Source organism: Chelmon rostratus, chromosome 23 (genome assembly GCF_017976325.1).
Source record: "Chelmon rostratus isolate fCheRos1 chromosome 23, fCheRos1.pri, whole genome shotgun sequence".
NCBI lineage: Eukaryota > Metazoa > Chordata > Actinopteri > Chaetodontiformes > Chaetodontidae > Chelmon > Chelmon rostratus.
Window position 1 is genome coordinate 13977412 of NC_055680.1, and position 24409 is coordinate 14001820.

The window sequence follows — 24409 nt, forward strand, 5'->3', positions numbered from 1 at the left end:
CTTCTAACAATCTCCTATAAGCAACCTAGGGTGGAGGCTGCTCTGTTCATTTGCACAGGAGACGTTTCCCTTCTCCTTTTCACCTCTCTGAGTCTGTTCACACCACTGTCACGTTTGATTACTGATGATATTCATTCAAAACTGATGCAATATTTTTTGAAACTGTGACATCAATCTGCATTTTCTGTTAAGATTCTTTTAAGGTGTGGTTTAGGGTTAGTCCAACCTGTCCAACCTGTAGGTCTTCCCGTATGTTGTCAAAGCGAGACTATTTTGAGTAAGTCGGAAGTGAAAGTGGTCTTCAAACTCAGCAAACATCCAGGAAACATGTTCACATTCACACTGGCAGTCTTGCCTATCTGACTAATTGTCCCTCCGCAGAAACCATTACTTCACTTTTAACAACATGGACGGTAAGTACATTTCTTACAGTTATTAGTCTTAGGACTGAACGCTGGATGTTAAGTTGCAAGATGCAGAAATTGAATTAATAGCCATTTTTAGTTTTAGTGCATACAGTATGTGTTACACTTAGATGACTTCAATAGACCTTATCCTTGTTCTTGTTCTTGTTCTTGCTCTTTCTTTTCTTTTTTTTTTTTCTTATCAGTGTAAATTGGGATGACTCTGTATCAAATTTCAAATAATAAAGGACTCAGATACGGATCAGTGCCCAAAAAACCCAAACCCTGATCATCCCTTTTAAAAGCTGTTCCTCAGTGTTCGTTACCACAATAGATTAGTTTATATATTGACCAGTAATTGTTACTGTTAGAAGAGACATGATGTTCGTTCTTTTTATGTATTAGCCAGTATCATTTTTCACAGCCTTGTTATCCTCATGCAGCTAATTTAGTGCTATTAAGCTCATGTGCATCTTCTTATGTATAAAAACAACCAAAAGACAAATGTACAGTGTAATTAATGGGCATTACTGTCTTTCAGAGTCAAAGACATGGAGAATTGTGCTCTTGGGAAAAACTGGAGCTGGGAAAAGCAGCCTGGCTAACACCATACTTGGAGAGCAACTCTTCAAGATCGGCCATAGTTTCAACGCTGAAACAAGTAAATGCCAAGCAAAAACCAAATCTGTCAGTGGAAGAAGCATCACTTTGATCGACACCCCTGGTTTCTTTGACCCGGACAGGTCTGAGGAGGAGCTGAAGCCTGAGATAGTGAGGTGCATCACAGAGTGCGCTCCTGGGCCTCATGCTTTTCTCATTGTGCTTGAAGTGGCAAAATTCACCGAGCAGGAGCAGGCTGTCATCGACAAAATAAACCAATACTTTTCTGAAGAAGCCTTCAAATATGCAACAGTTGTCTTTACACGTGGTGACCAGCTCCCTGAAGGACAGACAATCCAGGATCTGGTCCAGCAGAATAAGAGTGTGCATGACCTGGTGAAGAAGTGTGGCAGCCGGTGCCACGTCGTTGATAACAAATACTGGAACCAGAACTCAGAGGATGAATACAGGAGCAACCAGGTCCAGGTGGAGAAGATACTTAAGTCAATAGAAGAGATGGTGGTGGTAAACAGAGGAGGCTGCTACACCAATGACATGTTAAGAAAAGTGGAGGAGATTGTTAAACAAGAGGAGGAGCGCATTCGACAGTCATCAGGAAACATGTCAGGAACAGAGGTCGCAGAGCAGGCTAAGAGAAGCACCATTCAGAAGCTATTGATCAAACTGGCAGGTGTTGGAACAGGTGCTTTGTTCGGAGCTTTTTTTGGTGTAGCAGCAGCAGCTGGAGTAGTTTTAGCAGCTTTGAATTCATTACAAATTTTAGGTGTAGCAGGAATAGCAGGAGGGGCAGCAGTTACCCCGATTGGCGCAGTTTTAGGGGCATCTGCTGCAGTGGGAGGGGTGATGGGAGGCATTACAGGATATGATGCAGCTGATGGAGCAAACACACCATTAGAGGCAGCAGAGAGGGCAGCAGAGGCTGTTATGCATCAAGCCCAATTGGCCAAAAAAGCGGCTGGTTGTTTGAATCTTTTGGACAAAAAGTAAAGTTAAAACCTATAATGAGCTATGACTCTTGGAGGAGGTAGAGAGAAAGTATCTGGGAAAAGTCACGTCTTCCTGTTGCTGAAAACAACGATTTTTCTCTATATAATATTTTACCATTGAGCTGATTGTGTATATTCATATGTAACAGGTTTAAATTTAGTCCATAACGTCTTAAAAATTGTTTAAATCAAATAAATAATCAACCTTTTTCTGTAAAAGCTAACCAGAAAACATCGCTTCATGTATGTGCAGCATCATTTAAGTCAGCTTCTGAAACATGAATAATCAAAAATGTAAACCTGAAAAAATGTTATTTGAGCAAATGTTTTACACCTGGTAGCATAATCAATCTATTAATGGTGTGTAATGGAAAATGTGTTTGAATCTTTGTTCTACATTCTGTTGTTATGTGTTGAAAGCACCAGATGGAGGGAGGCTGACATCTGAGTATAAAAGACAGCTGCTGATCTCTGTTTGCTTTGAGCACATTTACAAATGCTTTTAATAAACTTACAGAAAGACAGATCCTTGTCACTGTTCTTTATTGTACAGATTTCCACCACAGGTGCTTTGGGACGATTAAAACAACATCATATCAGAGGAAGCCAAAATATTTCTCAAAGACCACTGCAAAGAGCTGTGGTAGAAGGTCCACGAGTGTTGTCATGCACTAAAGTATTGGACAAATTGAACATTTTCTGTGATGATGGCACCATGTGAAAAGACGGAATCACCAAAGAGACAAAAGTCTGGGAGCCATGAATGACTTTATAATATTTCATGGAAATCCATAGAATGTTTGTTCGGATATTTCAGTCTAGATGGATTCTTTTTCCTTTTTCTTTATTTCTTTTTTGCCAATTCATCAAGCAGATGTTGAAATATTTCACAGGACAAGTGAAAATTTTGACCTGCCAGTGGTGCCGGACATGAAGCCAGGGGATCACCAAAGTCACTATTTTTCATTCTTCACCATTGATATCGTGACCAAGTTTCATGACGACCCATCCGATATTTGTCAAGTTATTTCACAAAAAACGCAAAATACAAACATCACAGTGATGCTGGATGTAAAAGCGATGGGATCACCAAAGTCAGCGGGATTCATCCTCTGTGCAGCATGACCAACTTTGCCATCCTCATAGTGTTGCTGCTAGTGTAGCATCCCCGGTTGAATGATGGTCTTACTCTCCAACTGATGGTTCACAACAACTTTATTTATAACTGTTGCTCCAATACTTGTTCTGAACACACCGTAAGAGCTAGGAAGTAAATAAACACAACAGAAAAATACTTTACCATTCTGATTTCAAAATATAAATGTCTTACTTCTGTCCCTTTGAGCCTTACAATCTTCTAATAATATTTAACCACAATTCAAATGCATTTTACTTTAAAGCTGAAATCTGAAAAATGAATTAAACGTGCTATTTAAGTAAAATCATGAAATGACCCCTTTTTACCTGTTCTTCACAATTACTGACAATCTCCAATAGAGTACTATGATGTAAGCAAGCATATATCACCAGATTCAACCAAAGAATAGCAATGACAACAAATCTCAATGTAACATGGCTAATATAGCAATTTAGCTAGCCTACATGTGGCAGTGTGGAGAGCGTGCGCCCTCCCCCACCCGTTTCTTGGAGTGCACCTGTGTGCGCACCTGGCTCTCACGCTGATTGCGGGGCAGGACCGAGGGGATTTAAACCCAGGTCTGGAGTGGCTCAGATCCTCTTTTGCCTCTCCTGTGCGTGGATCCTTGCTGCTTTTTCGTGGGAGTTGTGCCTGTGGCGGCGTTTGGTGTGTCCAGCTGCGTTGGATTTACTCCGCGTAAATAGCACTCCGCTCTCCGTGGGTGAGTTTTGTTTTGCTTTTACGCACCATCCTTGCGATTACTTGGCACTTAACGCCACTTTGTTTTAGTGCACTGGTGGCGTGTGTGGTCACCTGGTCAGCTGTAACAAATTACAGCTGCGGTTGGGAACCTCGCGCTGCTCTGTGGGTGAGTGTGTACGCGTTGCCTCCTTTCATGGTTTTGTGCGGCGCGTATTTGGCACTTATGTATGCGCTCCCTTCTTACAGTGTCTCCGCTGTGCGTAAAGGCCGCCGTTTGCGTGGTCTTGTGGCATTTGATGTTCGGGTAAGTGGCATGTCTCTCTCTTTGACCCATTGGGCTGTGCCCAGCCAGTCTAATGCTCTCTCTTCTTTGTGTAGTGTGGTGGTTTCTTGTGCGTGGTAACACACACGTTTATTCGGAGGCTGAGAGTACGCCTCCGTGGGGGTCTGGAGACCGGTGCTTCTTCTGCTTGCAGGGTTAAGCTGCATCTCCTGAAAGCGCCGGCTACGGCTGGCACAACTCCTCCCACCTGCGGTGTTCTGGATTGCGGTGTTCTGGATTGCACTGGCGAGTGTGGGGTTGGTCCATTCTGGATGTCCCTCCTCCCAGTTCAGTCGTGGGTTCCGGATTTCTGGTAAAACTGTTTCTCTTTATTTGACTGGTACTGCACAAAAAGAACTTTAGGTCCCTTGGTGTTAGAAACAGTCAGGATTTATGTATATATTGTAAATTTTAACTGTAAATAACTGGTGGTTTGTTAATGTGAATTTTGTGTTTATATTCTTTGCATGTTGTGTGTATTTTTGGTTTGAGATTTCTTTTTTGTTGTTGTTGTTTGCATCATTTATCATATTCATGTTATATTGGTCATTTATTGAAGCCTAATTTTAAAAGAATTGTAATAAATAAAATCTGTATTTTAATGTTTAAAAGTACTGTCTCTGCCCCGTACTTGAAGGTGGTAAACGAACCTGTGTCTGCCTTGTGCAGTGTCCTAGGCCTACCCTAGGTGGCGTTGTCGACAACAGTAATACAAATTCTCCTGCCGTCTCCTCGTTCATGCCACATACACATACGAGCCTACTCAATATAAACTCTAAACAACTTCTCAGACTAGGCATTATAATGTGACTCAAAGCTGCACACATATGACACAAACACAGACAAACCTTGTGCCCTTTTCAACCAGGTGCTAAGTAAACATAAGCGTGACGTTTTCCCTCATTTGGAAGAAGCACTTGTACATGTTTACCGTCATATACGTCTTTTGTACTTCCTACCGCATTCCGCCTTCAAAATAAAAGCACCAATTTTAGAACTTAACCAAATAAGACAAATCAACAAAGATCACAAGAAAACAATAAGAAACTGAACAAATGTCACCATTTAGGTCATTTACAGCTAGCACGGCCAAAAAGCTTCCATCTGTCAGTACAGGACATGAGAATTGAGCACCCATCATCAAACTGTGGCCAATAAAAAGGACATAAATTTGTAGGCCAGTAAATCCATTAGCCAGCTATCCAACGGGCTACTCTCTATCGTGTCTCTTATGTAATATTTGCTTCAGTGGACTTTAACATGACTGTACTGTACTGTAGTTTCCTCATGTTTAGTTGTCCCAGTGTGCAGCTGTCCACACTTTTCCTCGAATAACGGAGAATTGTACATTCTTACAAGCTCAGTCGTCCCTTTTCTATGTCTTCGCATTTCAGCATGAGAGCAAAGCTGTGCAATGCTTCAAGAACATCTCATGTAACAACAACATATCAAGAGAGGTAAAGAACGCCCCTCCCCCCAGCCATTGGCAGTAAAAGTGAAAGTGAAACTAGAATGAACAGTGAGTCAGAGCGCACTGGAAAAGACACAACAGGGTGGTGGTCTGCTAGATCCGGCTGATTTTTACTCTTCACACATTTCTCCTCTAACAGCATGGACGGTGAGTAAAGGTTACTGCTGTTATCCTTAGAATGATCACATTTGAAATGATTCAGCTCTTGTAATCAAATCTATACTGGCTAATGTACAATGTAGTGATTCACTTTTGTTTTCTCTTATCTTAAACACACACACACACACATGCAGCCATATTTTCATACCTTAAATTAAGCTTAACCCAAGTGTTCACCCTAAAATGTAAAGATTTGCATTATGGGGATTTTTGTCCTATAAGGAAGGCGAGTACCCCCAGTGTGGCTGTAAACAGAAGTATGTCAACACAGCAGGAGTAATACATTACCACACACACACATGCATGCATTCAGTGTTTGTGAGTCTTCTTTGAGGGTGGATGCTTTCCAACATCCTGCCAAATAAAATGTATTCAAACCGTGGCTGTGTTACTTATGCTGTTAAACAGTGACTGGTTCTGTTGGAAGAGGTCTGATACATAAGATGTTCTTCATTAACATGCTCGTGGGCCTCTTTTTATGTGCTGATGCAGTTCTTCATTCCCTTATTATGCTACTGCGGCTTTTTTAAGGACTAACTGCTTTCAGTGTGGTACACCCTAGGTCACCTTCTCCCTGACTGAAAACTGCAGTATGCTTTTGCAAAAGTTCCATTCCCTTCTGATGTTGCTCAGGAGAGAGATTAGGCCATGACAAGTTCGAAAAGTCAACAGACAGGGGGCTCTCTGTGGTCACTGTGCGGACGACTGCTACAGTGTTATGATCTTCCATTTCCTCAGTAAAAACTGGGTCTCCTGTTTGCAAGGGGTCGACCACATGCAATTCTCCCAGCTGCGTGTGAGGTTGTAGCCAGGCATCCTCAGTGCCCACATTTACAACCGGGATTTCCACACTGCCCTGGTGGACCGAAAGGAGGGCTGAAGACACCAGAACACCAGGTGGGAGAGGGTTTCCTGTGGACAGAGGCTCAAGAAGCACTGAAGGAAGTGTAGTGTTGGCAGCAGAGGGACAGGTGGTGTGAATCCACTTCAAGGAACCGGCGGGAACACGGACAGCTCGGCCATGAATCTTGGCTTTACCCAAGTACCCCTGAGTATTCAAGGCCTCAATGCGTTGACACAAGAAAAGGGTCTTCCTCCACTCCTTGCCAGCTGCTTGGAGAACAGGTAAGTCGAAAAGGTCAGCGCCAAACTGTTCAAAAAGTGAGTGATAACAACGACCAATGATGTTCATCCCTACAAGACCAGGGACTGGCAGCTGCTGTTGGTGCATGGGCTCAACTGGAGGGTCCTCCACAACCAACACACCCATTCTGGTGAGGGTTATACCCAAAACAGTCACATCGAGCTCCATATACCCTTTGTAGGGAATTTTTAGTCCATTAGCAGCTTTAAGACACAGCCAGTTGCATTTTTTTAGTAACCCGGCACCCTGGGACTTGAAATGTTTCTCAAAGAAACTTTCGCGGATTGTGGTGACCATTGACCCAGTATCCAAAAGACAAGGTACTATCACGCCCCCCATGCTGATTTCTGCAACCGGGCACTTTCCAACAAGTCGGGAAGCATCCTCCATTTGGTCTTCTGATGAGCCTGCTGAACCCTTTTCTGGCGCCTGGCTCTCTGCACCAGAGGGGCCTAGTTTTCCGACGGCTGATAATCGAGGCCCCCTCCCATCACCTGGCTGTGCACCCCCGCTTCAGAGATAGTCCCTACAGGAGTCCTGGAAGTGGTTAAGTGTACCCTACAAAACCTGGCAATGTGACCTGCCCTGTTGCAGCGATGGCAAATTGGTTTGCCGTCTGGTTGGAAGCGAAAATGCTTAGCTGAGTTAAACGATGCATTACTTCGGCTTGGCTGTGGTGGCTGATTAGTGACATGTTTCATAATCGCATCTAGTTGGGCTTGTTGTTTTCGAAGGCACTCTTTTATCTCTGAAATCTCGTCATTGGACCTTGCAGTGACTGCGTTTGTGTTAGCCTCAACGCTATCAGCTACCTGGGAGTATGAATCACAAGAGTAGGCCCGAGGCTTACTTCGACCACCCTGTCTAACCGCATCTGTCCACCTAATAGCGATAGCCCGCAGATCAACAAAAGACATATCTGTTGTTTCAGTTACACGTTGTTTTAACTCTCTACGCAACATGTCATCACGTACATGCTCGATGAATTGATCACGCAATAGCACATCAGAGTTGGGAATACCACTTGGAGTTTTACGAATTGCAATGTCCATTAGGGACTTAAGAGCGTGGGAGTACTCACGTAAAGACTCTCCATCATGCTGAGTACGCTGAAAGAACTGTAACTGTGCAGCAACATAGGACTGTGAGCAGCTGTAATTTTCTAGCAAGATAGCAAAAATCTTTTCTGGGGTGTCTCTGTTAATGCTTGGATGAAAATTGACCTCAGACTTAGCAGCTGCATCTAAGTGATCGGTGACAAACAACAATTGTTCAGCTAAGGGCATTTGTCGAACCCCCAAACATCTGCGTACTTCCTCCACCCACTGTTCAACTGTTAACAGATCAACTGACATTTTACCAGTGAACTTTGGACATTTACGTTCTTTAGGTACATAGATGTAACGAGTATTGATGGCTTCATCTACTGGACTATTGACCGAGGTCACATTAGAAGTGGCCGTGGAAGGCCCTGACACTGAGTTCAGTTGTTGTTACATGAGATGTTCTTGAAGCATTGCACAGCTGTACTACAAGCTCAGTCGTCCCTTTTCTATGTCTTCGCATTTCAGCATGAGAGCAAAGCTGTGCAATGCTTCAAGAACATCTCATGTAACAACAACATATCAAGAGAGGTAAAGAACGCCCCTCCCCCCAGCCATTGGCAGTAAAAGTTAAAGTGAAACTAGAATGAACAGTGAGTCAGAGCGCACTGGAAAAGACACAACAGGGTGGTGGTCTGCTAGATCCGGCTGATTTTTACTCTTCACACATTTCTCCTCTAACAGCATGGACGGTGAGTAAAGGTTACTGCTGTTATCCTTAGAATGATCACATTTGAAATGATTCAGCTCTTGTAATCAAATCTATACTGGCTAATGTACAATGTAGTGATTCACTTTTTGTTTTCTCTTATCTTAAACACACACACACACACATGCAGCCATATTTTCATACCTTAAATTAAGCTTAACCCAAGTGTTCACCCTAAAATGTAAAGATTTGCATTATGGGGATTTTTGTCCTATAAGGAAGGCGAGTACCCCCAGTGTGGCTGTAAACAGAAGTATGTCAACACAGCAGGAGTAATACATTACCACACACACACATGCATGCATTCAGTGTTTGTGAGTCTTCTTTGAGGGTGGATGCTTTCCAACATCCTGCCAAATAAAATGTATTCAAACCGTGGCTGTGTTACTTATGCTGTTAAACAGTGACTGGTTCTGTTGGAAGAGGTCTGATACATAAGATGTTCTTCATTAACATGCTCGTGGGCCTCTTTTTATGTGCTGATGCAGTTCTTCATTCCCTTATTATGCTACTGCGGCTTTTTTAAGGACTAACTGCTTTCAGTGTGGTCATTGCGATTTTTGGTTAATGAGATTTTTTATTCCAATTCTGATTATATGCGTGTTTTATATATATGAAAACTCCAAAAAGCCAAATGTACAGTGTAATTAATGGACATTATTGTCTTTCAGAGTCAAACACAATGAGAATTGTCATCCTGGGAAAAACTGGAGCTGGGAAAAGCAACCTAGCTAACACCTTACTGGGCGAGACGTTATTCTCCACAAACCATTCTCCCAACTCTGGGACAAGTGAATGTCAAGCAGCAACCAAATCTGTCAATGGAAGAAGCATCAAGTTGATCGACACCCCTGGTTTCTTTGACACAGACAGATCTGAGGAGGAGCTGAAGCCTGAGATAGTGAGGTGCATCACAGAGTGCGCTCCTGGGCCTCATGCTTTTCTCATTGTGCTTAAAGTGGAGAAATTCACTGAACAGGAGCAGGCTGTCATCAACAAAATAAACCAATACTTTTCTGAAGAAGCCTTCAAATATGCAACATTTGTATTCACTCATGGCGACCAGCTCCCTGAAGGACAGACAATCAAGGATTTTGTCGACCAGAATAAGAGTATGAGTGACCTGGTGAAGAAGTGTGGCAGCCGGTGCCACGTCGTTGATAACAAATACTGGAATAGAAACTCTGAGGATGAATACAGGAGCAACCAGGTCCAGGTGGAGAAGATACTTCAGTCAATAGAAGAGATGGTGGTGGAAAACAGAGGAGGCTGCTACACCAATGAGATGCTCCAAGCAGTGGAGGAAATGAGAAAACAAGAGGAGGAGCGCATTCGACGGTCATCAGGAAACATGTCAGAGGAAGAGATCAAAAAGGAGGCTCAACAAAACACAGTCACAAAGCTGTCAGTCAGATTAGCAGGTTTTGGAGCAGGTGCTTTGTTGGGAGCTTTTTTTGGTGTAGTAGTGATGGTTGGCCTGGTTGTCATAGCTTTAAGGTCTATTAGAGACTTTCAAGGTTTGGCCAGAACTGCTGCAACTGCTGCAGCAGCATTTGGAGCAGAAGCAGGAGGAGCCGCAGCAGCAGGAGCAGCTGCAGGAGGAGCAGCTGCAGGAGGAGCAGCTGCAGGAGGAGCAGCAGGAGCAGCAGCAGGAGGAGCAGCAGCAGGAGGAACGGCAGCAGGAGGAGCAGCAGCAGGAGGAGCAGCAGCAGGAGGAGCGGCAGCAGGAGGAACGGCAGCAGGAGGAGCAGCAGCAGGAGGAACGGCAGCAGGAGCTGCTGGATTATCAGTAACCACAGCTATAGGGGCATCTGCTGCAGTGGGAGGGGTGATAGGAGGCGTTGCAGGATATTATGCAGCTGAGGGAGCAGACACACCATTGGAGGGAGCAAAGAGGGCAGCAGAGGCTGTGAAGAATGGAGCCCTGAGTGTCTTACGTGAAGCAAATGAGGTTTTTAATAGTTGGGGCAAAAACTAAAATGAAAACCTGTAATGAGCCGAGCCTCTTGAAGAAGGAAGAGAAAATCTCTGTCTGTAAGTCTGTCAAGTCTGTAAAAAGTTCTATCTTCCTGCACATTGCATGGAAATCTTATTCTTACAATCTTCATTTCTATCCTCCATTAAAACACAGCACACAGCTTCCTGTTGTAAAAGCTAACCAGAAAATATCACTGGTTAGTTATCAATGGAGCAAACACACCATCGGAGGCAGCAAAGGCTGGGAAAAGTCATGTCTTCCTTCTGCTGAAACAGCGATTTTGCTCTATACAATATTTTACCATTGAGCTGATTGTGTATATTCATATGTAGCAGGTTTAAATTTAATCCATAACGTCTTAAAAATTGTTTAAATCAAATAAATAATCAACCTTTTTCTGTAAAAGCTAACCAGAAAACATCGCTTCATGTATGTGCAGCATCATTTAAGTCAGCTTCTGAAACATGAATAATCAAAAATGTAAACCTGAAAAAATGTTATTTGAGCAAATGTTTTACACCTGGTAGCATAATCAATCTATTAATGGTGTGTAATGGAAAATGTATTTGAATCTTTGTTCTACATTCTGTTGCTATGTGTTGAAAGCACCAGATGGAGGGAGGCTGACATCTGAGTATAAAAGACAGCTGCTGATCTCTGTTTGCTTTGAGCACATTTACAAATGCTTTTAATAAACTTACAGAAAGACAGATCCTTGTCACTGTTCTTTATTGTACAGATTTCCACCACAGGTGCTTTGGGACGATTAAAACAACATCATATCAGAGGAAGCCAAAATATTTCTCAAAGATCACTGCAAAGAGCTGTGGTAGAAAGTGACGGATACGAAGGAACGTCTAATTCATGCTTTGACATGATTGTTGACCTTAAAGGTGTCAGAGTACTGTTGGGAAGCCCTCAGATGTCTGCAGGTAGCGATGTCAACCTTGTTGACCTTCCTAAATAACACACACATTGTCTACAAGACCCTGCATGACGGAGGATACACTGTATGAAGCTTATCGGCTCTGTTGTTTGCATCGCATTGTGTTGTATATTTTGACGGACTGTGCATCAATCTGCAGAGTAGACTGAGCCAGACACAGGAAGGATTTAGAGAACCTGGTCAATTTTCAAAATAAAACTGCCTGTGCAAATTCCTGATCAATCTAGATCAACAATAATTTCTTCTGGCAGTGTTGTCTTTTGTTGATAAGGTTTCTGGGAAAAAATGCTTGAGTTATAACCAATAAACATTATCATTTTTCAAGCATGTGATAGATTTATATTTGGGCTGTGGTTACACTACATAAAGACAAGTGCAACATGCCTTTGATGCTCCCTTTATCATGTAGTCAATAAGAAATAAGGCCACACTGCAACTGCTGAGCCTCTGTTTTGCTGGAGGTATAAATTCAGCCAACCAATAGGTGGTGCACATGAGCTAAACATGTATAGGTTTGTGGGAATCAGTTGTCAGCAAAAACCCAGCAGGACAAAGGTGTGGAAAAAAATGCATTTAATAAAGTTTATAAGCTCGATAACAAATAACAAAAGCAAATTAATCCTGATGTATAAGAAACTCAAAGGATGTCAATAGCCTCACGCAGACATGAGGGCAAACTTGACCAATAACGGCATCAAACAGCGTTAAAGATGTCCAAACATAAACAACAGAGTTATATGTGAACACAAAAGACCAGTGTAGTGTCATTATTTGAGGAAAATGTAGAGCAAAATGTGAGAAAAATAGTAGGAAATCAGTGGCGGGCGGCAGCTAATGCCACAGCACACATTATTTAGCTAACATAGAAACTACTGGAGAACAATAATGTCTGTACTTCCCATTTCCACAGTCCTATCAATGGAAAATGAACAGCTAAAACTCCGTGCACCACTTTTAAACTATTTGGCACCATTACATGCATTTGTGGTCACACTGTCATAACACCATCAAACACAGAGCAGGGCCAAACTGCCAGAGCCTGCATCAGATGTCTTCATCAAGAGTCCTGGTGACAACAAGAACTAACAGAAGTTTGAGTCAGTTTCATTCAGAATATATTTCAACAGTTCCATTTATGTATGGGGCTTGCATATTAAAATCAGGATCTGTGATCGGAGGGCTTCCTGATGTCACCAAAACCTGTACTGATTTCTAGATATTTTAAGACAGGTATGTGCACTTTATCACAACCAGAATAAATATGCTAGAATAAAACAGATTTTTATAAAAATGACAAAGATGTGAAGTTTTACAGCCTTAAACTTTGAACTTTCATTATGTAACACAGATGAGTGACAGTCCTTTCTGGCGACCTATGGGCAGCAGGTGGGAAGGTCTGCCTTTCTGCACAGTACCATGAGAAACTGTGTGCTAATATGCACCAATCTGACACAGTTTCCGATAGAGACGGAGGACCAATCAAAACCTGTATCCCTTCACTATGTAAAGCTACATGCTAGAGAGATGCACGCTACAGTGGCCTCATATACGTATGCTACACGTTTTTGTGACTGATTGTTGCTTTGCTCTGTTTAATTCAGTTAGTGTGAAGAGTGGTGTAGGCTGGCCAGCAGACAGTAAGAGCTGGCTCTTGGGCTGGACGGGTGCCGGGTCATCCCCTCCATCCGTTGAGCGCCTGGGAGACTACACGAGAACATGAGGTCAGAGGTCAACTCATTCTAAAAGTGATCGTAAGCTCTCTAAGTTGTCCGCTGGCTGTTCAGTAGTGTCTTGACATTTATTTCATGTTTTTTCGTTGTGGAGGTTTTGTCCAAGGCCAAATTGAGTGTGACGACAAGGCTATGTGCACCAAATACATTCATTTCTTGCACATGAAGCATGAGTGCGGTTTACTTTTGATTGTTGCCTCCATCGACCAGTCAAGTTGCATTCACATACATGTCTGTCCAGACTCATATATGCAGTGACGACTCTGAAGGGATTTTAAAAAAAGGTATGAGGTGTATTTCTGGGTGAAATGGAAGTTATCACTGTATTTACATGTATGCTCCAGTGAGAAACATGCTGTCTTCACTTAGAGACTAATTTTACAGAAAAGTACATCACATGGTGCAACGACAACCCCCTGAAGCTCAATATCTGCAAAACCAATGAGCTTGTAGTGGACTACAATGTTTTAAAGATGGACGTTGCTGCCAAGAGGCTACAAAGTGTAAATCATGGATGCTTCAAACACATCTTCAACCCGACAGCACAGAAGATCTGTACAATCAGCACAGTTTCTCCGCCAATTCTCCTTTAAAGGTCAAACACATCAAAGTACTGTCCTCCTTCTCCCCGTCCTAAAATATCTTGTCAGTTTGTGTCACTGCTGTCATCCCCACCGGACACACTTCTTCTCCTCTTGAGTGAGAGGACACCACTGGATCCCCCGTGAACATCCACCTTAAAACTAACTTCACCACAGTCATTACATAGACCAGGGGTCGGCAACCTTTACCACTCAAAGAGCCATTTGGACCCGTTTCCCACAGTAAAGAAAACACTGGGAGCCACAAAACCCTTCTGACATGTAAAATAAAATAACGCTGCATATAACGCTTTTTTGCCTTTATACTATGTACAAACAAACGATAATGTGTCGCGTTTATGAGATCACTGAACGACTGCAGAGAAAACGAAATGACATTTCTGCGTGCAAGCGATTTCTGCTCCTGAACCTCGGCGCACAGTGTCTGCACATCAGCACACAGTGTGCGCCGTCACCTGCATCTTTACGCAGGATCATAAACTGTCATCTGAGAGCCGCGCGCGATTTGTTTTAAAAACGAACAAACTAAAATAAAATACATTTTAAATAAATGCTCACTAATTATTTTCAGGAGCCGCATCAGAGGGATGAAAGAGCCGCGGGTTGCCGACCCGACATAGACAATCGATGTTGTACTTAAGGACAGTACCTGAATACATGTAGCATGAGCATTAAAAATAGAGTTCACTAAATATTGCTTAGAGTTACTCGTGTAATTGTTTGTAATTCATGGAATCCATCAACCTTCCCAGTCTAAACAGATGGCAATTAAAGAAATATGTTGTCACTAGTCACATAACTCTTTGACAACACCACATAATACATCACCTACAATTTGGTTTGTGTGTCACCTCTAAAATCCCAAAACATTAAAAATACTATCACGTTTATCTAATTAGAAAATACATAAAACTAACTACTAGACAGGATGACAACATAAGTGACCGAACACCGGGAGAGAGGATTCACGACAGAGTTCACAATCCACTCATATAACTGAGGTAAAGTATAAAAATAGTAAGAAAGAATATTCATATGACAGGTCAAACATTTGTTGGAACTATTCACTCACTGTGCAACGAACATTTTCTTTTAAAGATTTTGGACATGGTTGTTTTCAAGAAATGCCGTTGCCAATCGAAATATGAGGGAGGTTAATCCGTCGAAACTTGACAGCGTAGTTAAAAATGCACAACTTCGCCACACATATTGCGCCCTCGTCTCAAAGGGAAGTTGGGACACATTCAGTTACAGAGACGTAACTATTGCAAAAGTGCATTTGAGTGAGCAGGTGAACACGTCTCCACAGGAGCTTCAGCTCCATGGTTTCTCCTCTGTACAGTATATTGATCCTCAGGTGTTTTTTCAAGCATGTGACTTGAGTCAAAGTTTTCCCAAGAGTGTTGCAACTAAGCGGCTCCTCACTTGTCAGTTCTTCTGTGTTTTGATCGTGAGCCGACAGAAGCGAGCCGTTTGAAAACAAAAGGCTACTTGCCTGTGTGCGATCTCATATGCCTCGACAAATGAGACGCATTAAAGTATCTTTTCCCGCAGATCTTGCAAAGGTACGGCCTCTCACCAGTGTGGGCTCTTCTCACGTGGACTGTCAACTCACTGCTCACTCTGAAATCTTTCCCACATATTTTGCAAGTGTAAGCTCTCTCACCAGTGTGGATCGATATGTGTCTTTTCAAGTCTGGCATCCGACAGAATCTCTTCCTACAGACCTTGCAGACGTACGGCTTCTCACCTGTGTGCATTCTCATGTGGACTTTCAAGTTGCTGTTGAGTCTGAAATCTCTCCCGCATGTTTTGCAAGAATATGGTCTCTCACCAGTGTGGATCGACATATGCCTCTTCAAGTCTGGCATCCGACAGAACCTCTTCCGGCAGGTCTTGCAAAGGTACGGCTTCTCACCTGTGTGCATTCTCATGTGGACTTTCAAGATACTGCTAAGTCTGAACTCTTTCCCACATGTGTTGCAAGAATACGGCTTCTCACCTGTGTGGATTCTTAAATGAGCATTCAATACTGATGCTTGACTGAATCTTTTTCCACAGGTGTCGCAAGAATAAGGCTTCTCACCTGTGTGGCTTCTCATGTGTATATTTAATTTGGATTGGCACTTAAAAGCCTTTCCACATATGTCACATTTGACAGGCTTTTTAACTGTGTTAGCACCACGGTTAATCTCTGACAAGTCAGAGTTGTATGCATCATTCCTGTGTCTCTCTCTGTTGTGATGTCTTGCCTTTGGTTTTGGCTGAGCATTTCTAGTTGGTCCTGAGTCTCCATGCCTGTCTCCTTTCTGATCTCGCCTCTCGGCCACATGAGAGTTGTGACAGAGGAGCTGGTGGTCACTGTTTGTTTCTGCTTGACTGTGGTCATTTTCATCATAAGTAGGAGTCAACGTGAAGGTATCAGTCTCCTGCTTCAGTACAAGCAGCAGTCCCTCCTGACTGGTGCAGAGCTCCTCCTGTTCCTCTTTAATCTGTGGAGGCTCTGGGTCCTCTTGGTCCAGACTGGAGGTCCTCTCCTCAATACAGGGCTGCTGGTCACAGAGAACCTCCTCCTCCGTGCACACATGTTGCTGTGGGAGCTCTGGAGGGACACACAACAAAACCGATAGGATGCTGCTGTGCTAGTGACGAATACATGCAAGCAAGCGAGCAAGCTAGCAGAAATTTAACCAACTGGGATAATATTCAGTATTGTGTATGTGTTGTGGAAATAATTCAGTTTTACACACCTATCCTGTGTAACTTTATTTCAGGTTTCCAAAACATATCGAGCAGTTTGCGCTGCCGATCGATCTCTTCCTCGTACTCGACGACAGTTTTTCTAAAAACTCCGAATATTTCATCAGCAGCAGCAGTTAGTCGCTCGTTGACAAACTCCCTCAAATACTCAACTGAAGACATTGTTGTTTAATCACAAATTCAACAATTAGCTGCGCTAAAACGACTACAATAGGTCTTGCAGTGAATTCAACATAGGAATACAGCTAACTGTGTTAACACTTGCAGCGTTTTTACTTCCGCTGATGTCACGCTGTTAAGTTCCGACCGTGGATGAGCTTTTCGTTCCGCTTTCAACTGATGATATTTTATTCAAAACTTTTGTTTCATAAGAGAGAAGGATGGATGATCAACCTCGCTAGACGGGGACATTTGGTACTATTTTATTAACTACTACTTTGGACTAACAGCAATCTTGCTCGTTATTTCACAGCTGATGATTGAGCATAAAAAAATCAAATGGTAGTGGAGGAAGTATTCTGATTATTTTTGGCTGAAATACTAAAGTGTAATTCACGATGCATTCAAAATGTTAGTGAAGTAATAGTACGGAAGTGTTATTGGCACCATATATTTAAGTAAGACACGTTAAAATGATGATTAAGATTATGCCTTGGACCCTGTCAACGCCAGATATTTACATAATATTTGATTTTAATGACTGGTGCCATAATACCTATTACGTAGTTAAGTGAAGCTCAGTTTTACCAGTTTTACAACCCGTTGGATGGTTGAACAACACATCTTATTTCAAAAATTCGTAAATTTGCGTCTAATCTTAAATTGTGAAGTAACTATTATCCAGCGCCTGCATTTTCACTGTCGGAACTTCACAGTGTAACACCAGCGGAAGTAAACACCAAAAGTGCGTCCAGCGTCAGCTGCGACCCTTTGCTAAATGAACTGAAGACCTGTTGTAGTTGTTGTAGCGCAGCTAATTATTAATTTGTGATTAAACAACAATGTCTTCAGTTGAGTATTTGAGGGAGTTTGTCAACGAGCGACTAACTGCTGCTGCTGATGAAATATTTGGAGTTTTTAGAAAAACTATCGTCGAGTACGAGGAAGAGATCGATCGACAGAGCAAACTGCTCGATATGTTTTGGAAACCTGAAATAAAGTTACACCGGATAAGTGTGTAAAACTTAGTTATTTTCATAACACACACACACAATACTGAATATTATCCCAGTTGGTTAAATTTATGCTAGCTTGCTCGCATGTCTGCGTGTATTGTTCACTAGCACAGCAGCATCCTATCGGTTTTGTTGTGTGTCCCTCCAGAGCTCCCACAGCAACATGTGTGCACGGAGGAGGAGGTTCTCTGTGACCAGCAGCCCTGTATTGAGGAGAGGACCTCCAGTCTGGACCAAGAGGACCCAGAGCCTCCACAGATTAAAGAGGAACAGGAGGAGCTCTGCACCAGTCAGGAGGGACTGCTGCTTGTACTGAAGCAGGAGACTGATACCTTCACGTTGACTCCTACTTATGATGAAGATGACCACAGTCAAGCAGAAACAAACAGTGACCACCAGCTCCTCTGTCACAACTCTCATGTGGCCGAGAGGCGAGATCAGAAAGGAGGCAGGCATGGAGACTCAGGACCAACAAGAAATGCTCAGCCAAAACCAAAGGCAGGACATCACAACAGAGAGAGACACAGGAATGATGCATACAACTCTGACTTGTCAGAGATTAACCGTGGTGCTAACACAGTTAAAAAGCCTGTCAAATGTGACATATGTGGAAAGGCTTTTAAGTGTCAATCCAAATTAAACATACACCTGAGAAGCCACACAGGTGAGAAGCCTTATTCTTGCGACACCTGTGGAAGAAGATTCAGTCAGACGTCAGTATTGAACGCTCATTTAAGAATCCACACAGGTGAGAAGCCGTATTCTTGCAACACATGTGGGAAAGAGTTCAGACTTAATGGCCTCTTGAAGGTCCACATGAGAATGCACACAGGTGAGAAACCGTACCTTTGCAAGACATGCGGGAAAAGATTGAGTGACTCTTCAGCATTGAAAAAGCACATGATAATCCACACAGGTGAGAAGCCGTACCTTTGCAACACCTGTAGGAAGAGATTCTATCGGATTCAAGACTTAAATAGGCACATGTCAGTCCACACTGGTGAGAGACCGTATACTTGCAAAACGTGTGGCAAAGATTTCAGACTGAACGGTAACTTGACAGTCCACATGAAACTGCACACAGGCGAGAAGCGCTTTACTTGCAAAACATGCGGGAGAGACTTCAGATCCAGCAGTCACTTGAAAAACCACACCAGAACTCACACAGGTGAGAAGCCGTACGTTTGCATCACCTGTCGGAAGAGATTCTGCCGGATGTCACACTTGAAAAGACACGTGCTGGTCCACGCTGGTGAGGGACCGTACGCTTGCTAAACACGTGGGCATGTGAGATCGCATACAGGCAAGTAACATGTGGGAGGCGATTCATTTCAAGAGGTTCAGGGTCAAAACACAGAAGAACTGACAGAAGTGAGGAGCCTGATTCTCTGCAACTGAATCTGTCCAACTTCCCTTTGAGACAAGGGCACAAAATCCTGTGTGATGGAGTGGTGCATTTTCAACAGCGCTGTCAAGTTTTGTTGAATTAGTCTCGTTTTTCTGTCATATTTCTTTTGGCAACAGTATTTCTCGGAAACAACTGAAAAATTTGTAGTACTTTGAGTGAGTAGTTCCTACAAATGTTTGACCTGTTAAATTCATTCTTAGAGTTTTTTTTTTTTTTTAACTAACTCAGTTATATGAGTGGATTGTGATCTATGATGTTGAAGTGAAACCCTTTGCAGTGTTTTTTTTTTTGTCTGCAGCAGTGTTTATTAATTTAACATATTGATGTATTTTGTAATTGCATCAGCGTGATAGAATTTTTCACATGTTCGGTCTTATAGGTGACATACAGACACATGATGTAGATGATTCCTGGTGCTGTCGGAGAATTTTGTGAACGATGAAAATGTGCTTTTTAAAAGCCAGTTATTCAGATTACAAAGATTACAAGCAACAACAACTCAAGTGCGAGTAACTCTAAGCAATATTTTGCTAACTTTGTTTTTATGTAATGCTAATGAATGTTACATGTACTCAAGCACTGCAATTAAGTACAACATTGATTGTCCAGAGACTGACTGATGGAGAAGTTTTAAGTTGGATGTTGATTCTGGATCCAGTGGTGCACCATTAATACATTTCTACTATACATACCTCAGTTCATTTTATTACTGTTTTCTTTTTCAGTATTGTCATGCCGACCTGCCCATATTTGTGCAAATTCTTATTTAAATAATCAAATAAATTCTGAAAATTAAAGGAAATAAAACCTTTTTCAAAAGTTTCTTCTACTTTTCGGGGAGTGAGCGATCAGATTACAACGGTCAGGTGATATAAGATTGGTTGGATGAAAATAACGTAGTTGGAAGTAAATAAGGAGAGATGTTTGCACCATAGAGGAATCTGTGCTTTGTGTTACGCTGGCCTCCAATATAGGCACCATGTGTGATTGGAAAGTTTGAAAAAGTAACCATGACCCAGTCTGATGCAAAGTATGTACTACATGATATCAATGACCGCAGAAGATGTGGGTATCTGAGAAGACTGATAGTAAAATATGCTGCATTATGATACACTGTTTAGCATTTGTGTGCAAGTTAGCAATAATCGGGTGGAGGATGAAGGCGTGAAGGTGGGCCATCCAACAGAATCTACTGCAAAGGTACGGCTCCTCACCTGTGTGGCTTCTCGTGTGTATATTTAATTTGGATTGACACTTAACTAAATTATTTTACAAACCACATTGCCACAATATTTAAGATGCTGTGTAAAACGTAAGCAAAAACAGAATGCAATCATCTGCAAATGAACTGTGTTTACCGGCAACAGCTGGACGAAGTCTTCCTGAGCCCTTCTATTAATCGCCTTCATAACTGGAGTTTTAGTAAAACAGATGACTTACATCGACACAGCATGCGAACAGATCAGGGCACTGTACAAGCACTGCATCCAAACACATGGCCAATCCCTGGCAAAGACACATGGATGACAGGAAACTAGTTTTGGCTGTGCTCTTGGATTTTATTGCAGAGTAAAGACACAGAGAATACAGAGAATGTACAAGTCAAGTTGTAAACCATCACTAAATGGGTCAAAATGAACAAATTAGAACTGAAAATGACCAAAAACTTAACAAATCATATTTGGAAGTAGGAATTCTCTCGCAAACATCATTGCACTCAACTTGTCTACGACTAACTTGACTAAGAACGGTAAATGGTAAATGGACTGTGTTTATATGTATATGTTCCACTTTCTGTTGTGAATGATGCTGCTTGGTCTCTTGTTCTGTCACATCTTCAGTTCTGCCTGGTCATCCGGTCAAATTTTGCTGAGCAACATCTTAGAAAACCTTCAGACTGTGCAGGACAGAGCTGCCAGATTTGAGAAGTCTAAAGTCTAAGATGCATAAGCGATTATTTTGGCTAAATGTGGAGGATAAATTCAAATCTAGTCTTCTGTCGTTCAAACAAACTGTCATCTGAAAAAATACATCACACTTCTGTGAAAAAACTTGCACAGACTAGTTTCAATAAGGCACTAAAATAAAGTTTGATGAATCTCACACTGATGTCATTTTGTTTTTTTTGCTCCTTTGTTTTGAATTTTTGGTGCCATGTTGTGGCCTCTCACCAGCGTGGGTTGGGTCAACTCACGGCTCACTCTGAAATCTTTCCTACACGTCTGGCAAGTGGTCTCTTACCAGCGTGGACGAGCATGTGTCTCTTCAAGTGTGACATCCGACAGAATCTCTTCTGGCAGGTTTTGCAAACGTACGACTTCTCGCCTGTGTGAATTAACGTATGCTTTTTCAATGTGGACCAGTCAGCAAAGCTCTCTCCGCAGGTCTTGCAGAGGTATGGCTTCTCACCTGTGTGCACTCTCATGTGGACTTTTAAGTTACGACTTCGACTGAAAACTTTGCCGCATGTTTTGCAAGAATACGGCTTCTCACCTGTGTGCACTCTCATGTGGACTTTCAAGTTAGTACTTCGACTGAAAACTTTGCCGCATGTTTTGCAAGTATACGGCTTCTCACCAGTGTGGACTAACATGTGTCGTTTCAAGTCGTGCATCTGACAGAATCTCTTCCTACAGGTGGTGCAAAGGTACGGCTTCTCACCTGTGTGCACTCTCATGTGGACCTTCAAGACGCCATTAAGTCTGAACTCTTTCCCACATGTGTTGCAAGAATACGGCTTCTCACCTGTGTGGATTCTTAAATGAGCGTTCAATACTGACGTCTGACTGAATCTTTTTCCACAGGTGTCGCAAGAATAAGGCTTCTCACCTGTGTGGTTTCTCATGTGTATATTTAATTTGGATTGACACTTAAAAGCCTTTCCACATATGTCACATTTGACAGGCTTTTTAACTGTGTTAGCACCACAGTTAATCTCTGACAAGTCAGAGTTGTATGCATCATTCCTGTGTCTCTCTCTGTTGTGATGTCTTGCCTTTGGTTTTGGCTGAGCATTTCTTGTTGGTCCTGAGTCTCCATGCCTGCCTCCTTTCTGATCTCGCCTCTCGGCCACATGAGAGTTGTGACAGAGGAGCTGGTGGTCACTGTTTGTTTCTGCTTGACTGTGGTCATCTTCATCATAAGTAGGAGTCAACGTGAAGGTATCAGTCTCCTGCTTCAGTACAAGCAGCAGTCCCTCCTGACTGGTGCAGAGCTCCTCCTGTTCCTCTTTAATCTGTGGAGGCTCTGGGTCCTCTTGGTCCAGACTGGAGGTCCTCTCCTCAATACAGGGCTGCTGGTCACAGAGAACCTCCTCCTCCGTGCACACATGTTGCTGTGGGAGCTCTGGAGGGACACACAACAAAACCGATAGGAAGCTGCTGTGCTAGTGAAGAATACATGCAAGCAAGCTAGCAGAAATTTAACCAACTGGGAAAATATTCAGTATTGTGTGTGTGTTATGAAAATAACTAAGTTTTACACACTTATCCGGTGTAACTTTATTTCAGGTTTCCAAAACATATCGAGCAGTTTGCGCTGCCGATCGATCTCTTCCTCGTACTCGACGATAGTTTTTCTAAAAACTCCGAATATTTCATCAGCAGCAGCAGTTAGTCGCTCGTTGACAAACTCCCTCAAATACTCAACTGAAGACATTGTTGTTCCATCACAAATTCAACAATTATCTACGCTACAACAACTTCGCCAGGTCTTCAGTTCATTCATGCAGCTTACGCCGCTAACACTTGCGCCGTTTTTGTTTTTTGTTTTTTTTACCTCCGCTGGTGTCACGCTGCTAAGTTCCGACAGTGGCAGCGCGGGAGCTTTTCGTTCCGCTTTCAACTGATGATATTTTTATTAAAAAACTCTGTTTCGTATCAGTAACAGGGATGGGCATCAGCTTCTCAGATGAAATGGTTGCGCTGTTTTTCCTTGTAGTTATTTATTTTTATATTTAATAATATAGAAGTTTGCACAATTTGTTGCACAAGATACGATTAATGGAAAAAAATAGTAGAAATCGTCGTACAATACCGCTTACATTTGACCCCTCTAAGACCCACATTAAGGCCTTGATGTTTTTGCATACCTTTGTGTTAAGCACAACCCCAGCTAATTGTATATGTCACTTAATAAGGACTTCTATACCATTTGAATCATGGCAGGATGCATAATTGCACAGCTAATTTTTATCTTCATATTCTAAAACCAACTGCATTTCTCTCCAGATGATACATATATACGTTTAGGCTGTTGTAACAGTTTTTGTCAGTTATAATCATCTTTAAAGGAGGTTAGTAAACTTATGTCCAATTTAACTCAGTAGTCATCCATATTGTCAGGTGTTGCCGGTCGTGAATCCACAGGAGAACACACAGAACAGGCACAGGCAGATCAGAGTTTAAGTAAGTTTATTGGGAAACTTAATTCTCCGTATCGCAGGTGGAATGCTGGGGGGGAATGAGCGTTAAGCCCACCGGAGAATCCGGCGGCTGCTGGTGGAGCAGCGGGGGAAACGGAGCTGTCCAAGGTCCAAGGCTGGATGCGCCGGAGCGCACAGACAGACGGGGGTGGGATCAGCGAGTGGCCGAACAGAGGGAAGGCGGCGGAGTCGGGGGGCTGCCGAGCACAGAGGCAGTGGGATTCTCCGCTGGTGGGGTAGGCAGAATAAAGGCGAATACAGGATCTCGACAGAGCGGTCGAAGGACTGCAGACAGAGAAAAAAAACAACGTTCAGAAAAACTTGGCACAAAAACGTGCAAACAGCTCAATCACTAAGAGTAGGAAAACTGAGTTTACGATCTCGCAGGGAGTGGAGTGTTGAGCCCGGTTATATGGAGGTGGTGATAATCAGTGAGATGACGCGCAGCCGTCGGGAACCCCAATGGCGCTGATTGCAGATGGAGAGCCGCTGATGAGAGCTGCAATGACAGGAGCTGAGGCAGGTGAGTGAGAGAATGTGGAAGGAATGAAACGGGATCAGAAGGAGTCCGAAGCAGACACAGGGGGAGCCCTGACACATATCCAATGACAGGTTTTTGATCCACGGT

General features: G+C 42.7%; 4 protein-coding genes across 4 annotated transcripts; 3 read left to right on the top strand and 1 right to left on the bottom strand.

The window, feature by feature from the left end:
• Window positions 1–42: 42 nt before the first annotated feature.
• On the top strand, window positions 43–2535 carry LOC121626213 (GTPase IMAP family member 7-like). The gene is made up of 2 exons (XM_041964552.1): window positions 43–413; window positions 946–2535. The coding sequence occupies exons 1-2, from the start codon at window positions 407–409 to the stop codon at window positions 2010–2012; spliced, it is 1074 nt and encodes a 357-aa protein (XP_041820486.1). The 5' UTR covers window positions 43–406; the 3' UTR covers window positions 2013–2535.
• Window positions 2536–5732: 3197 nt separating this feature from the next.
• On the top strand, window positions 5733–11832 carry LOC121626966 (GTPase IMAP family member 7-like). The gene is made up of 3 exons (XM_041965723.1): window positions 5733–5791; window positions 9431–10415; window positions 11823–11832. The coding sequence occupies exons 1-3, from the start codon at window positions 5785–5787 to the stop codon at window positions 11830–11832; spliced, it is 1002 nt and encodes a 333-aa protein (XP_041821657.1). The 5' UTR covers window positions 5733–5784.
• A 409-nt stretch (window positions 11833–12241) lies between these two features.
• On the bottom strand, window positions 12242–23109 carry LOC121626967 (zinc finger protein 665-like). Its single transcript, XM_041965724.1, has 4 exons — window positions 22844–23109; window positions 21560–22703; window positions 16766–16944; window positions 12242–16617 (listed from the first exon to the last, which is right to left on the bottom strand). Exons 1-4 carry the CDS (start codon window positions 23013–23015, stop codon window positions 15503–15505), a joined length of 2610 nt encoding a protein of 869 aa, XP_041821658.1. The 5' UTR covers window positions 23016–23109; the 3' UTR covers window positions 12242–15502.
• Window positions 17691–19537, top strand: LOC121626211 (zinc finger protein 501-like). The gene is made up of 2 exons (XM_041964550.1): window positions 17691–17948; window positions 18099–19537. The coding sequence occupies exons 1-2, from the start codon at window positions 17777–17779 to the stop codon at window positions 19223–19225; spliced, it is 1299 nt and encodes a 432-aa protein (XP_041820484.1). The 5' UTR covers window positions 17691–17776; the 3' UTR covers window positions 19226–19537.
• Window positions 23110–24409: the final 1300 nt, after the last annotated feature.

What these genes read in the sequence shown, in the direction of transcription:
- LOC121626211 (XM_041964550.1), top strand. Translation starts at nt 17,777, where the DNA reads ATGTCTTCAGTTGAGTATTTGAGGGAGTTTGTCAACGAGCGACTAACT. An exon ending in AATAAAGTTACACCGGATAA is followed by an intron (nt 17,949 to 18,098) that starts GTGTGTAAAACT and finishes GTGTCCCTCCAG; the next exon opens with AGCTCCCACAGCAACATGTG.
- LOC121626967 (XM_041965724.1), bottom strand. Translation starts at nt 23,015, where the DNA reads ATGTCTTCAGTTGAGTATTTGAGGGAGTTTGTCAACGAGCGACTAACT. An exon ending in AATAAAGTTACACCGGATAA is followed by an intron (nt 22,704 to 22,843) that starts GTGTGTAAAACT and finishes GTGTCCCTCCAG; the next exon opens with AGCTCCCACAGCAACATGTG. An exon ending in CGTGTAGGAAAGATTTCAGA is followed by an intron (nt 16,945 to 21,559) that starts GTGAGCCGTGAG and finishes AATTTGTGATTA; the next exon opens with AACAACAATGTCTTCAGTTG.